Source organism: Pteropus vampyrus, unplaced genomic scaffold, assembly GCF_000151845.1.
Source record: "Pteropus vampyrus isolate Shadow unplaced genomic scaffold, Pvam_2.0 Scaffold62, whole genome shotgun sequence".
In the NCBI taxonomy this organism is placed as follows: Eukaryota; Metazoa; Chordata; class Mammalia; order Chiroptera; family Pteropodidae; genus Pteropus; species Pteropus vampyrus.
Window position 1 is genome coordinate 825,530 of NW_011888843.1, and position 16,660 is coordinate 842,189.

At 35.5% G+C, this 16,660-nt stretch overlaps 1 protein-coding gene and 2 pseudogenes across 2 annotated transcripts in view; 2 read left to right on the forward strand and 1 right to left on the reverse strand.

Annotated features, from left to right (window-relative positions):
• VPS4B (vacuolar protein sorting 4 homolog B) overlaps positions 1-15,995 on the forward strand; it is a 24,897-nt gene extending 8,902 nt beyond the window's left edge. The window contains exons 3-12 of one of the 2 annotated variants that reach the window (XM_011361059.2): positions 1,523-1,679; positions 2,875-2,964; positions 3,400-3,467; positions 6,771-6,890; positions 9,553-9,709; positions 9,951-10,099; positions 10,608-10,689; positions 12,059-12,278; positions 13,005-13,145; positions 14,530-15,995. In XM_011361059.2, the coding sequence (XP_011359361.1) occupies positions 1,523-1,679; positions 2,875-2,964; positions 3,400-3,467; positions 6,771-6,890; positions 9,553-9,709; positions 9,951-10,099; positions 10,608-10,689; positions 12,059-12,278; positions 13,005-13,145; positions 14,530-14,631 (1,286 nt within the window). In that variant the 3' untranslated portion in view covers positions 14,632-15,995. The remainder of the gene's footprint in view (positions 1-1,522; positions 1,680-2,874; positions 2,965-3,399; positions 3,468-6,770; positions 6,891-9,552; positions 9,710-9,950; positions 10,100-10,607; positions 10,690-12,058; positions 12,279-13,004; positions 13,146-14,529) is intronic. The other variant, XM_011361060.2, reaches the window with a different exon arrangement.
• Positions 9,115-9,231, reverse strand: LOC111740393 (annotated as a pseudogene).
• A 101-nt stretch (positions 15,996-16,096) lies between the features above and the next one.
• Positions 16,097-16,215, forward strand: LOC111740358 (annotated as a pseudogene).
• Positions 16,216-16,660: the final 445 nt, after the last annotated feature.

Here is a 16,660-nt window from a genome sequence, read left to right on the forward strand (position 1 = left end):
AGTAAAGTCGTATTCAGATAGCATTTACCCATGTAACACATTTAATTTGCATTTTATAGTTATAATTTATAATAAAATGCTATTGTGACTTAGGAAAAAAGATGGATTTGTTTTAAGGTTGATTTTATTTTTTAAAAAAAACAACTTTTCATATGATTATGTACTTCAAACTTACACTTATCCTTTGATTTTGACGGTATGATTTTGCCTGTCTTTGAACAGAAAGCGATAGATCTTGCTAGCAAAGCAGCCCAGGAAGACAAGGCCGGGAACTATGAGGAAGCCCTTCAGCTCTACCAGCATGCTGTGCAGTATTTTCTCCACGTCGTTAAATGTAAGGCCACAGTTTGTTTTTCATTTAAAAACACAAAAAGAGAAAATTATTCTAGTTCATTTATAAAAATTGAAATATAATACCAGAAAATTCTAAACCATCAATTTGCAAAATCCCACTGGCTTTCTTAGTCCTCATCCAGACAGTTTTTAGGTACTTGGCTAACAAGCGTGCATGGCTATCATAGGTACTACTACTTTGCGTACCTAAACACATTAAAATGTCATATATCAAAGGAAATGAGTTTTTATTTTATTGGTAATATACCCAGGTTAAATAATCTGAACCTCCTCATTTTCTAAGCACCTGTTTGAAAATACTCTTTTTAAAATGGGTTGGAAAACAGTTCTTTCATGTATTTTCCAAACGTTGCATGTTTACCACACGTCAGGCACTGGGGTACAGCAGTGCGGGAGAAATGGTTATCTGAAGCCCAGTGCTGAACGTAGCGAAATGAGATATTTAAAAGGACATCTTCCCGGTAAACTTAAAGTTGTTTTTAAATGAAAATTTTAGCAGTTGGATCATTTATTTTCTTTTGGGCTTCTACATTTAATTTTGAGGTTTTTCCTGTCAAATTAAGTGAAACTGAGAACGAATCAGAAGACATAAGGCACGTGGAGCTAATCCCAGGCACTGCACGTATTGCCCAAAGACTTCACACAGCCCTCACAGAAGCTTCTAGGTAGTAAAATTACTGTATCAGTGGTACACAAAATAGATGGCATTTCTGTCACTTTTTATACTCTGAAATAAAGCTAATGTAGACATTAATGGAAATGGTTAATATTGCTTTATTTCTATTTGTCTTATAGTTGGTTTTGTATGAGACAAGGAGTTTTCAACTACCTATACAAAATGTAAGGAAGAGTATGAAACCCATAGAAAATTAAGTAATTTCTTCTTATTAACATTGGTATGGTAGGGTCACATTAAAATATGGTATGGTATGGTAACATTAAAATATGGTAGCGTCTTGCTCAGATCTCTCTGTGACTCACACCCACTGGTGGCCTCCAGCCCTGCTGGAGGAAGGAGTAGAAAGAGTTGATAATCCTTGGTTGCGATGAGCTGGAGGTGATCTTCCTCCCCTCAAATAGCTTTCCCTCGTTTAAAGGTGTATCTAATAGCTGAAGCCTGCCTGCGTAGGATACTGATAGAGAAACCTCTCTCATTTCCCTTCAACAGATGAAGCCCAGGGGGATAAGGCCAAGCAGAGTATAAGGGTGAAGTGTACGGAGTATCTTGATCGCGCAGAAAAGCTGAAGGAGTACCTGAAAAAGAAAGAGAAGAGGCCGCAGAAGCCAGTGAAGGAGGGACAGCCGAGTCCAGCTGATGAGAAGGGGTATGCATTTTAGAGTGTTAGATTTTATTACATCTGATTAAAGACAAAATTAAATTGTGTTTGTGAAATGAATTTCTTTTGTTTAAACTAAGTGTTGGCAAGCCATTGCTCGTGGGCCCAATCGGACCTGCCGCCTGTTTTTGTAAATAAAGTTCGATTGGAGCAGAGCCTCACCTGCTTGTTTAGCTGCGGCCTGTGGCTGCCTTTGTGCTGTACCAGGAGAGTTGAGTGGTGGCAACAGAGACTGTATGTTCCACGAAACCTAAAATATTGACTGTCTGGTCCTTTACAGAGAAGTTTGCTGACCCCTGGTTTACCTAGTTTAGAGTACGACATACCTCAGATGACCCTCCGTGAGCACTTGGTAGTAGCAGGATGAAACATTTGTAGGAATGGTACTCAATTCTTCACTCTCTGGCCATTCTGTAATATTGAAATTTAAAATTATAGGAGGGATCTGCGAATTAAATCTGTGACTAGCATTATTGACTCTTAGTACTGACCATGTGGACAAAATAAAAAATAACTTCAATAATGTGATTAAGTTTTTGAATATCTTCTGTAAAGTTTTTGAGGTGGATTCGCTTTAGATTTGCTTTTATTTTGTCATTGTAAAGACATTAACACAACATAATTTAGAAGCATCGAAACCCAGTTTTGGAATGTCTTCCTGAGCAGGGACTATGCCACTGACAGACGCAGTTTGTTGTTCGGTGTGTGCGTGCCCGGCTCTGTGCTGAGAGGGGTTCGGAGGGAGGTTTGGCGGGTCAGTTTGCAGGCTCTGCACTGCCCGTAACCCCACCACCCTACAGCCAAGGCTGTCCCATTTGGGAATGAAACCTGTCAGGCTTTTTATCCACCTTCGTATATCTTCTATTTAAAAAATGATACTCACCTAAGCCCACATGTACTTCTGTAAGAGCATGACTTTCATTAAAGGGTTAACAAACAAAAATGATGTAATGCCACATTTTTTTGCTCCATCAGTTTTTACTCAACATTGCATCCTGAACATCTTTCCAATACACTATTTCTGCAACATCTTTTTTATTAAGATTACGATTTATTCTACCCTATGCTAGTCCCTGTGACTGAACACACATTCTTCTGTTTTCCTGTTTCGAATAGTGGGCCTGATTCTCCATGGAGCCAATCTTTGAACTCATTTTAAATTATTTCCTCAATAAACTCCTAGGTGTGAAATGTCTGGATTGATCAACTTATTCCTGGGTTTTGGTTCATTTTTGTCTGAAGCTTCCTCCATCCTTTGGAACCTCCGAACTAAGTAAGGGTTATAGACCTCCGTACCCTAATGTTGGGTATTACCTTCCTAGTTATAGCTTCTTGTTCTGCTCTGTAGTCTGCCTGGTCCTGGCGTTTTATTGTCGTTTACAACTCCTGTAATTCATCTTAAATCTTTTTGTGGAATGAGTCGTGGAGTGCGCACTTACGAATGAACACATACATGGGTATGTCGTGGGAATTTGAAGTTAGTTCCTGACTTCATTCTGGTCTTTTTGCCCCTTTCCTGTTTACGATTTCATATTGATAAGTAATATACCTAATAGTTAATATATTCTTAGTAGTAAAATAAGCATAACTTTAGTGTGAATATCTTATTTTGCCACTTATATTACAGATATTTCAAGTTAACCTTTCTTCATTTTTGCCTTATTTTGAGAACAATGATCATTTGAATATATTAAATTCTTTTTATTAGGAATGACAGTGATGGGGAAGGAGAATCTGATGATCCTGAAAAAAAGAAACTGCAGAATCAACTTCAAGGTTGCTTAGATTTCATTTTTAAATTTACTGTCTTATTTAAAAACAAGTCTCATAATGAATTGTCTGTTTGAATTGCTTTCTTTCCTCCCTATATTTAGATGAGGTTCAAGGATTGGCTTTAGTTCCCAGTGGTCACATGCTGGCTTTGTGGTCATTTTCATAGGATTTACTCTATGGGGTCTCTATGGAGTTGGTTTCTTTCTATGCAGTAAATATGTTGTTTGGTTTTATATCCACCTTAACGAGCCTGTCAGTCAACTTCCTCTCTTTTATTTTATCTTATTTACCCCCTTTTAGGGAAGGTAGCATTTATACCATTAGCACGCTATCATAGCTGATGGTACTAAAATTTCCTGTCAGAGGAGCAGAATGAATTAAGACTTACACTGGCTTTCATTGCTGTAGCTTATGCATTTATGGTTGATTTCATCTTTCCTGCCTGCTCTTCCTGTCTACTTTTTAATCCTGTTGCAGCGCTGCCATTTACGTTTATCTCTTTTCACTTTCTGTTTTTACTTTCCACATCTGTAAAAGCCCTGTCGTTCTCTTCAGTAGGCTCGTGGTATGATGTGGAGGGGTCGATTTTGGTTCCATTCAGATCTGGATTCCACTCCAGGTCAACTAGTTAAATTTTGGGCAAGTTCCCTAACATCTCAGAGTCTGAGACCCCAGGTCCATAATAAAAATTAATAATATTTTCTCAGGGCTGTTAAAGATTACTGACAGTGTAAAAACTGCTTAACATTATATCAGAGAAATTATAGAAACTCAATAAATCATAGCTTCGTGTATCTAAAAAGTCATCTATTTAATTGCTGGCTTCTTTATTACTGAGATTAGATTGTTCTTTGATTTTTCAAGTTGAATTTTATGTATTTTGTTAATTCGAATCTTGCCAAATAGAATACAAAACAGGGGTGGATTTCCATTGTATAGGCTCAGCTTTTGTTAGTGAGTGGTGATTGTACCTAGCTGGGCCAGACCTTTAACCTCGCTCTTCTGGGCTCTTTGTTTCGGTGACGTCATTTCTGTAACGTCATTTCTGTCTCACCAACCCCACTGGGATGTACAGAATACTGTAAGTGTCTTGAAAACACTACAGTTAGTGAGGATGTATTTATATGCCAAGAACTTCAGTGGTGGAGGTAGTCCGAGGGCAGACCTGTGTTTCCACTACCACACCACCACCACCGAGAGCAGTGGGGTCACGTACTTTGTACTGGGTGAGTTTTGTTGGCCAACCCAGTGGTCCGTGCCAAGTGGCCTTATTTCAGTTGTAAGGCAAAAAGCTTTTTTCTGTCCTCTCGGTTTCGGTTTGTTCCCCTTCTCTCTAGCTCTGCCTAACCCCAGTAAAAATTGGATTGCATCTCTGATTTTGAAAACAATACAACCCAGTTTTTAATAGGAAATTTCTCTTTAAAAATCAGTAATGATAAGGACCAGAGAAATATAAAAATAGACATGCATAAAACATTTAAATGAGGAAATTTATTTGGACTGTCAGGATGAAGTGTGGAGTATGAAAGGAGCCCCAGCCTTTTCTGTCTGAGAATCATTTTTTTTTTTTTTTTTTGCAGCTTTTAATTTAATAGTTTGCTGATCTACTTCATTGTATAATATAGTTTACTTTTTCCTCTTTTTTTCTGAAACAGTATTTTAAACCTTTTACTTTTGTTTTAGGTTATGACATTAAGTGCAATATTCGATTGTTAAAATTAAGAGTTTATGATTTTTTGTTAGCTAAATTTGATATTCATTGACTTTTGAAATTAAACAATATATTAGTGTAATAAGTAGTATAATCAAAAACTGGATAAATTTATATAATTGGAAACAATCGACTTATTTGGCTTTTATTTTCCAATAATCCCTCCCCTCTTTTAAATTTTACAAACCATTAAGTAATGTCCAGTAACTAATAATACTTTTATCTTAATAATCTTTTATCACTAAACATTCCGAAGTCATCTAAAACTTAAGGAAAAAAGTATTAGTTAAATGTGAAGATAAATTATAGCATATTTAGAAAATCCATAGCAAAAAACTTTAGTTGACCACATGATGCTTATATATAAAGTAAATTTACTTTTGTTTAACTAACACAAATCCTCTCTGATGATGTAAATTTTTTCTCATGTAAAGTTACTAATCTGAATGGAACATAGAAAATAAAAAGTGAATTGACTTTCTTAATTCACACTTAGAAAATCTAGAATGCAAAAAGTGCTGATAGTTTTATTTAATTTTAATCTAGCTAAAGATTTTCATAATTAGGGAAGTTGCAGAGTATAACTACTCTTAGAATAATAGATGTTTGCTAACAAGAAGAAATATCCATAAAACTAATTTCATAGGTAATCAGTAGATTGTGTAAGTGGTGATGTTTTGTTATACTTAAAACAAATACACGTCACCTTTGAACAGGCTGCTCAGTAGTTTGTGGTTGAGCAGTTTCTACATACTGGAAAATTGAAAGAACGTTTGATGAAAGATAAACTAGAAAGTTTTGCCAATAAGCAATAGTAAAAGAAATCTTTTGTGGACTCTTATTGCAGCAATTGCTGTGGCTTTTGAATATATTACATTCAAAAACTAAATTATTTAAATAACTTCGTTAATGTACAAAACTTGTAAATAGGTCTGTTTAGAAGCCAAACAGAAAATTTGGCGAATCTCGTGAAAGTATTACAGATCTATAAGGGTACATTTTCTCTCTCCTCCATCATTCCCTTCCTTCCCCTCCCTTCCCTTCTCCTTTCTACCTGTTCATCTTTCAGTTTCTTTATGTCTGTCTCATAGTTAAGTATATTTTCTTTCTGTGGTTAAAGGAAAATATTAGATCACCATTTCTTTGATAGTGGTGGTGGTGGTAGTGGTGGTGGTTGGGTTTTTTGTTTGCTTTTGTTTTAGTTAGAAGGAGAAATAGATCAGCCCCATTGAACAAGTACTTCCAATACTCCAGAATTAATGCATCGAAACATTATAACCACCTTACCTAACATAAGGTCACTTGACCCTCACACTAACCTGTCTGAGTAGTTTGGGGAGATATGATTTTCATCTCGCAGTGAGGAAGCCGTCATAGGAAAGTGACTTAGCCCAGCTTTTCGAGCCGCCCACCCCAGGTTCCCGGCTCCCACCCACTACTCCCTAGAGCTGCTTCCGCATCACACTGTTTCAGAAAGGGTTTCAGTACGTAAAACTTTTCAAGACAGTTTTATCATGTATTTCTTTAACGCGTTATTTCATGTTATCTTCTACATTTAATGGATTAGTCCTTAAAGATGACATAATTTTTTGTAGGTGCCATTGTCATAGAGAGACCAAACGTGAAATGGAGTGATGTGGCTGGTCTTGAAGGAGCCAAAGAAGCACTTAAAGAGGCCGTGATATTGCCTATTAAATTCCCTCATCTTTTTACAGGTGAGACAACTTTTAAATAATTTTTTTGGATGATTTTGATGATTTTCTGAAACCATGTTAATGACTGAGGTAAAGCATCGTGAATTCTTTTCACCATATCATGAGTTATTACCTTAAATTTTAAGGCAGCGAGAAACCTTTACACAAAGATATTTATTACATATACATATTTTTAATATACATACTGCAAAACATCCTCAGTGTCAGCCAGGTAAATCATCAACATGCAGTGGTGTACTGTGCACTGACTAAAATACAGTGTACAGCTACATCGAGAAATTTTGACATGGGAGAACATCCACGTGTATTATACAGATCAAAAAGCAAGTTATAACACATATATGTGTGATTCCACATTTGATAAATAAATGTGTGTGCTGAGAAGTAAGTGTAGTTGGATCGACAAATATGCTAATGTGTGCTCAGAAGATAAGGTGGTTGGTTTTTACTTTTTCTTTTGAATTTCATCTGAATTTTTTGTAATGGACATGTACTAGTTTTATAGGAGTATGTCCACGTCTTATAAAGAGGAGTAAGGAGTACTTAACGCTCTTGGATAAAGTGAGTGTCCGCTGGTAGCACACGGACAGCGCGTGGCACTGGGGGGCACAGCTGACCTGCCATCTGGGTGTAGTTCAAGTGACAGCTCCAGTGGGTGATTTTCCTTCGCATTGTCCTTTTGTGACTGACAGCCTGTTTGTGCTTTGACTGTACCCACAGTCTAACAGAGAAACAGAGGTTTTTCCTTTTAGAAACAGGCTGGTTTATGTAGAGAGCAAATCTAATGTTGGCTCATACTGAATGGGTCTAGACAGTGAACGGGTCTAGACAGTGAAGTCGCATAGAGCAGGGATGAAGAGCAAACCAGCCGTTGGCCACCTAGCTTCAAGGCACCACTTACAGACCGACTTCAAGAATGTGACACTAACAGTGTGAAAGTGGACATCAAATCCTTTACAGGATTATGATGCAGTCGAATGCAGTCGAACTCGTTTTACGTTGAATTATTTATACTAGTGTTTCTTGAACGTGAGTCATTTATGTGCCATCTTCATGAATTTTTTCATATACATATATCATTATTTTAAAAATATTTTCCTTTAAATCACTCACGTTTAGAGCAAACTTTTTATTGAAGTGCAGCATAAATGTACAGAGACAGGCAGGAACCCTAAGTGTTCAGTTTCAAAATTATCTCAAAGTGAGTACGTCTGCGTGAGCATCGGCCAGATCACAAAGCACGAGTGACCCAGAAGTTCCTCTGTTCCTCTCCCCCCCGCCCCAGAGATAATCTGTCAAGAATCATATTTTGCCCCCAAAATATTTTGCCCGTATTTGAACTTTTAAATCACTTATTTTATCTTAGTAACTTTATTTTAAAAGACTGCTTCGTATCTATTGTAAATGGAAAAATCAATGCTTTTCTAATACAAAAGGTAATTCTTTAAACAAAAAATATTTGTCAACCACCTAAAAGCACTTCATATTTTACCAATGGTATACGTACCCCACTCAGGAAACACTGACATAATTGCAAACATTAAAAAACGAAAACAATTCAAGCAAAAGTCGAGGCTGTAGAAACAATCAGTATAACAATATTTAGTTTTGGTATTAGTCATCTGCATATCATTCTTTTGCAGACACTATACCTACCCACAGTTGACACTTAGCAGGTTTTTAAATATATATTTGCTATTTTATTGGCAGGCGTGACCTAGGCCTTATTTATTTTAGTTAGCATTATAATTTCTCGTTAGCAAAATTGAGATACAAGGAGTTGATTTGTTCACTTGTTCTATTTTTGGTACTTAAGGTAGAGTCCCCTTCTCATCATACAGCTGTTTGAGTGCGTATGCTACCTGTAATAATCCGTGCTTCCCTGTGGATCAGGAACTGAACCAAACTTCACAAGGGGTCACCCAAACTGTGATAGTTTCATTCCTCTAAAGGTCGTAAATGTTTACAAGAAAACACTTCCAGCTGCCCCTCCCCCGTGGATGCAGTTAGTTTCTCCAACAATATTCTGGCATCAGGCAGCACGCACAGGAGGTGGCAGAGGTGCCTCTGGGCTGAGCAGTTGCCCCTTCCCAGAGCTGAGCCCGCACAGAGGGCCAAGAGCCTTTTGTTTATTTATTTTTTTAGGCAAGGCAACCCTTGGTTGACCTCACAGATTGCAAGGACCTTGTCAGCTTACAATCCTTTTTTTTTTTTTAATTTTTTACGCCTACAGCACCTGGTCTTTCTAGGTGGTCCCATCCAAGTACTAACGAGGCCCGACCCTGCTTAGCTTCCAAGATCAGATGGGATTGGGCTTGTTCAGGGTGGCATGACCAGAGAGCCTTTTGTGTTCACAGTTCTCTTTCTGGGTGTGGTGGCTTCTGTACACAGTGGTGAATGAATGAGTGAGCAAGCAAGTGAACTTCGTATTAGAAGAATTATATCCATGTACACATACTTTTGACAAAGTGGTCTCTAAAGAGAGCAAATAAAATCCATTTGAGACTTACCTTAGATTGATGTGTTTAAAATATTTTTGTTCATTCTGCTAGCTTTAGAGTGAAAACCTCTTCAAGATATTCTTCAGTGTGGATGATGTCTCTGGTAATTGAAATTAACAGTTTTGAAATTCTCATGTTGTTTTTTCTGATGCAAATTTTAGGCAAGAGAACACCTTGGAGAGGAATTCTATTATTTGGGCCACCTGGAACAGGAAAGTCCTATTTAGCCAAAGCTGTAGCAACAGAAGCAAACAACTCAACATTTTTTTCAATATCTTCCTCCGACCTTGTTTCTAAGTGGCTAGGCGAAAGCGAAAAGTAAGTAATAAATTGGTTGTTTAGTTTTTCTTTGCCTGGTAGTCACTATTTCAGTCTATAAAGTATTAGTTTTCTTACATCAATAATAGACATTCAGAGAAGTGACATAATACAGGTATTCATTTCTCTGTCGAATCAGTCGAGTTCCTGTAATAGTGCAGATTGTTTTGTTTTCATCTTTTCATCAAGTCTCGTGTCATTTACTATTTTTTAAAAACTGAACGCTTTCATTTACTTTTAGGCTAGTTAAGAACTTATTCCAACTTGCCAGAGAGAATAAGCCTTCCATTATCTTCATTGACGAAATTGATTCTCTGTGTGGCTCAAGAAGTGAAAATGAGAGTGAAGCTGCACGAAGAATCAAGACGGAGTTCCTGGTTCAAATGCAAGGTCGTGCCACCGATTGTCAAAACAGTCTGTATTTGCTGTATAACCGTTATGGTAACAGTAATGAAAAAATCCAAGCATAATTTGTCCATTCTAACAGACTACGTGTTTCATCTATGGCATGTTTCATTCTGAGTGTCTTTCACATACATACATAATTTTTACCCAAATGTAATCATCTTGTAGGACTTGCCGGTATAAATAGTAAAGACATGCATATGTTGCTTGTACCAGGAACGATATCAGCAAGAGGAATGTGTAGACTTCAAATGAAATCTGTCAAGAAGTGTTTTGAAAAGAATATTAATAGTATTTGTCCGTCTAGGAGACTTGATTCTTGGGAATATTTGCATCATATTTTAGTAATTTGATATTTGATTAAATACAGTTTTTTTTCACAGACTCTCGAGAGTTAAATGTTAAAGCATCACATTCTTAACAGAATATATAGACAAGTTTTGAAGAACACTAAAATGATAAAATATTTAAAATATTACCTATTTTGATGCAGGAGTTGGTGTGGACAATGATGGAATTTTGGTTCTGGGAGCTACAAATATACCCTGGGTTCTGGATTCTGCCATTAGGCGAAGGTAAGATGCCGCAGTAAATACCTTATTCCTAACTACAGATGTAACAAGTGAATTTTAATTCCCGTCCTGTCTAGTGAGGAGACGTGCTGATAAGTTTTCAGAATTTTTTTAATGTGCCCTAACCCTACTGCCCCTGTGCCTCAGGGAAAGAGAGGTGGGCATCTCTTTGTTTGCCTGCTATATCGAAGGTATGAGATTTCCACACGCTGGAATCTTTCACGTTGGAAAATACAACTAATGCTTAACTTTAGCTCTGATTAAGCGTAGTAAGCACTGATGCTTCAGAAATTTACAAATAATAGTTTGACATTTCAATGAAAATTTTTCATATAAAACTTTAGCAAAATGACAATTACACAAGTTAAAAGATAATAACCGAGATGCATGTTCAGTTAAAAAACGTATGTCTGTGATTTTTAAATTAAATATGAAACTTGAGCTACAGGAAATGTATCCACTCTCACTGTTTTTTACTGCTTCACAATTCCCTATTCCATTCCTTCAATTTTTCATGGTAAAAACACTACAGTTTTTGCCACTTTTGTCCCATCTACTGATGGTCTGCCAGGCTGCTAGATTACCATTCGGTACCAAGGAAGGAAATGTGCTGGTTATTTTTGAAAAATGGCCTATTTCTGAACCACTCTGGAGATCATGAAAACTTTTTAGATTCTTCTCATTGTCTCAGAGAGACACCTGGAGGAAAAGACATCTTTGCAGACCGCTTAGATTGTCCCTCATCGCTTCCTCCCTATGACCAAATACTGACATTCTAAGAAGGCAAGCAGTATTATTGTTAATAAAACATGGTGTTTATTTGTGATGATAATGGAATTATTTGTTCTGAGTACTTGTTATACCCATTATAATAAAGTACACATTTTATATAGTAAGTATATGTTTATTCTATAAGATTTGAGTCATTTTACTATTTTGAATTCAGAGAATTATTTTGTCATCTCCTGTGTCATACTGTTAATCATAATCATATTGTTCCCTTGATCAGGGGTTCAGGGCATAGTTCTGTGGGAAACTGACCCTGTGGGACGCGCCGTGTCATGGATCCCATACACAAACACTGTAGCCAGAGTCACCCCAAATTGTGTGAAAAGGACCAAACCACTCCTAACTGGTTCCCTGGCTATTTTGGTTTTATGTGTTTGGTAACGTGTTCTGGATGTTTTCCCTTTATTTAACCTAAATGTATGTTTAACTCTGACACATATGGACCCATTTAACTTATTCAGCTTAACTTAGTAGAAAAGGGAATATTTAAATATCTTGTTTCTTCTTGAAAATATCCTAATGTTCAATTGAAATGAAATACACATAGTAACATTCTTGATATATTTTTTTTTTCCATTTTAAGATTTGAGAAACGAATTTATATTCCTTTGCCTGAGGCCCATGCCCGAGCCGCAATGTTCAAACTGCACTTGGGGGCCACTCAGAACAGCCTGACGGAAACGGACTTCCGGGAGCTGGGGAAGAAAACCGACGGCTACTCGGGGGCAGACATAAGCATCATTGTGCGCGATGCACTCATGCAACCCGTTAGGAAAGTGCAATCAGCCACTCATTTTAAGAAGGTAAGGAGCTATACTCCAGACAGAGCTGAAAACCACACAGTGCCATTTACATGTAGGATATAACTCGAAGAGCAACCAGCAGACAGGACAAACAGAGACTCATGGGCATGGACATTAGACTAAGGTTACCAGAGGTGGGTAAAAGGGGTTAAATATGTGGTGACAGAAATCTAACTATGGATGGTGAACACACAATGCAATATCAGTTATGAATTAGCATTTAATTTTGTACTTATATTTGAAGGAGGAGTTTTCGTTATGAGGAACAGAAACATTCAGTAATTTCACAGTAATAAACCTTCCAAATCCCACGAAAGTTTCTCAGCTATAGAAAATGGAGAAACTTCAGAGAATTTTTGAGTAGGTCTATTTTTGATCTCTAGGATTATTACCACTTAATAAGCATTATAGAAAAAAATCTTAGCCACAGGTAACTGTTTCTTTTTTTTTTTTTTAATCTTAACTCATTTTCTTGTGATTATATAAGTAATTCATTGTAGGAATATTAAAATATTTTAAAAATCAAGAAAAAATTAAAATCAAGTGAAATCGATTCCTTCACTCCAAGATAACCACTTTTTGTTGTATATTCTATTTCTTTTCAAAAGTAAACATTTTAATGAAACATGAAATAATAGTGCATTTTCAAATTTCCTGATAATGGCCTAAATCTTAATATTTATTTAATTTGTTCAAATAAATATTCTAGGTTACTATTTATTCCAGGTTCAAGGACCTTCACGAGCTGATCCTAACAACTTAGTGGATGATCTACTAACGCCCTGTTCTCCTGGCGACCCCGGTGCCATTGAAATGACATGGATGGATGTCCCTGGAGATAAACTTTTGGAGCCAGTTGTTTGCATGGTTTGACATTTTGTTCGATTTTAAGAAAGATTTCTAAACATTGTAATTTGTCGAAGATAAAATTTTCAGTTATGTAAGATTAGCAAGAAAATGTTAGCATGTTTATTTAATACTGCTCACTTATAATGTTGTACAGATTAAAATGTTTTCTTAGGCCTTGAGGAAAATTTAATTTTAAATGAATATGCTATTTTTCAAAAATATAGGTTTCTGACTTTATAGGTCTTATTGCTAGGATATTATTACCAAAATTCTCAGATATATTGCATAAATTATTTCCCAGACTTAACTAAAAAGTAGGAGTGGTGAAAAGATTTTTTTCTGAATCTTATATTGTAAAATATACAGAAACCCCAATGCATGCATGCATCATAGTATTCGTAATGGTATATTTCTGTTTTATTTCTCAAGGCTACATAGAAAGTTTAAAGCTTTAAAATATTCTGAAACAATTTTTATCATAAAAATTACATTTCAATAGTTTATATTGAAGGAATTAAAATGCTTTATAAGACTTTATTACCTTGTAAGGCATATTATTTTTTAAAGAACTTATGTGATTGAAGAGGTACATTTATTACATTTGTGTTTTCTTACAAACAGTTTAAAAATTTTTTTCTGCTTCAGTTATAGATTTTCAAAGAGCTTTATTGTCAGTATACAGTAACTTCTAGAAGAGAAACTCTTACATGTTTGTTCGTAGACATAGCTATTTATATATGTATATTTATGCATGTGAATGTGTGCACACATTCACACACATATATAGATGTATTTATGTGTTAATTAACCATACTGTTTATCTGAGAAATTATTTAGAAACCCTTTTTTGTTTTAATTTTTGATTTTTTTTTTTAAAGTTTGGGTTCTTTTACAATTTTGGGTTCTTTTACAAAGTTTTAATATAATTTTGATCTAAATTTTAATGAATAGTTAAAAATTCTATTAAGTTGATTTTGATTAAGTCGTATTCTGTTTCACAGAAGTATAAGTGAATGACTATATTCCTTGTGAATTGCACTTGGAAAACTGCTCTCTTGTTTAAGACAAAAACAGATAAGGCCAGAAAAGAGATCAGGGGCATGTTTTGGAGGGTCTTGATCCTCAGGCTAAGAGGACTGACGGGTAAAGAGCAGCTATTGAAGGCTGTGAGCAACCAAAGGGTGAGCAACCAAAAGTTTGTATGTGAAGGAATAGCATGGCCAGAGCTTTTTCTTTCACTAAATGAAATAGGTCCTTGAGAAGAATGAGAGAGTTTATCGTCAGTAGCTTGCGGCAGACTGCAGCAGATTCTCAGATTTAACCTGAGTGAAAGTAACGATGCTGACCACGCGATGTTGAGATCTGTTGCTAACGCGGCCCCCCTCCCTCTTTTCCTTGGCAGTCGGACATGTTACGGTCACTATCTAGCACAAAACCCACCGTCAATGAACACGACTTGTTGAAATTAAAGAAGTTTACAGAAGATTTTGGCCAAGAAGGCTAAACCAAAGACGACGAGGAAGATGTTTACCACGTATGGTCTTTCATAGGTATTTTTGCCTTTCTTGGATGGCACTCAGATTATTTCCAGTAAAACTCTTTTACCACAGGGAATCAGCATTCCTTTAAGTTTTATATGTATTTTTGCTCCATTACCAATTAAATGCTCCTATTAACAAAAATTATAAAACAGCGAATTGAGGATACATGATACGTGAATGGCAAAAAAATAGAAATTATCCAGTAAGCAGAGGATTAAAATTGATTGAGATACAAACATTTAAAATTGTTATGAATCGTGAGTGGTCTTCGTAAAGAGCATTTATCTTTTTTCTTTTACTAAATGAAATAGGGCTTATTTCATATTTTGAAAAATTTCTTAAGCATCATTCTTATCAATGTAAATTTATTTACTTTATTAAAAATAAAAAATGATAAAATCTTAACTCTCAGGGATGGGTAATAGAACAGCAAAGATTACTGTGATTGGACTTAAAAGATTTTGAATTGTGTTTTAACCAAGGCTCTTTATTGATTTTTGATAAGTTAACATTTTCTTTTTGTAGATTTAAATAATTTCTTTAAAAGTCAGCAAGCTTTTATATTTAACTAAATAATACCTTTCACTGTGCAATCTCAAGAGAAAGAATTTCTAAATTAGACGTCTTTATCTTGCAGGAGAAAATTGTCAATTTCGTTGTCTTTTTGTAGTAACATTGACCAAAACTAGTAGTCAATAAATATGTCCTTTTTAAATAACTCTCCAGGAATACTGTAATGGGAACTTTTGCTAAAAGGAATGACCTTCCTTTAGATTATAGGAAGTTTCTTGTGTGTGATATGGGTGTGTGTCTGTACATATATATATACATATATATATATACTTTTTTTTTAAAATGTAGGATAGCAAGATATCTTGTCTTTTACCTTTTAAGTTCAGGGAACAATTTGTCCTGACGACACATGTGTTACTGGTGTAATGCTTCATGAGCTTTAGAAATGAGCTGTTGTCTCATTAAGTAATAAATTACAAACATCATGTTATTTTAATACCTTCAAATAAAAAATCTGAGGATATGTTACACACTTAAGCATCAACACTAAGTTGTGCCTTGTACATTTGCATTGGCTATACATGCAAAGAGTTATTCAATTAGCTAGATGAGGTAGATTTCTTCATTACTATAAAGTTTTTTGCAGATACTGTAGAATGAATTGCATTTTAAAGTATATTTGCACATTTACATATTATGCTACATGGTTGCCTTTGGGTTTTCTGTACAGATTTTGTTGATATTAAATGGAAATCCTAGACCTGAAAAATGCTGTTCTTATGTGAATTAAATTGATATAACCTACTATTGGCTATATTCTGTGTATGCTTCTTTATTTTGGGATCTTCTGTAGAGGAGAAAATATCTACATTGATGAGATACAAAAATTAAAAATTATTAAGAATATATACATGAGTCTACGGCCATGCTACCCTGAATATGCCTGATCCCGTCTGATCTCGGAAGCTAAGCAGGGCCGGGCCTAGTTAGTACTTGAATGGGAGACCACCTAGGAAGACCAGGTGCTGCAGGTGTAAAAAAAAAAAAAAGAAAAAGAAAAAAGAATATATATATGTATGAAAATCCTGTTTTTCAACAATTTTAATGTGAACGCTGGAATTAACTTGGTATATCAATACTGAATTGTTTGCGGATGTCTTACATGATCGTTTATATACCTTATCAGCCCCAGAATTATATAGTATTGCTGTTATACCAGGAGAATCAACATATTTATATTTTATTATATTTACATAATAATTGAAATCCAGAAGGTTTTGTGAGTCCAGAATTTGATTTGAGGAAGCGTTTTATTTAAATTGATCAAATATATAACCAAATCACATGTAATTATAGTGTTGGTAAGTAGATACTTCATCACACTTAGTTCTTACATGTGCTTTGAGAACTGTGTCTCAGTATCCGTATCACTTCTAGCCATAGCTCCATTTTCTGCATTTCTGGTTCAAAACTATTAAT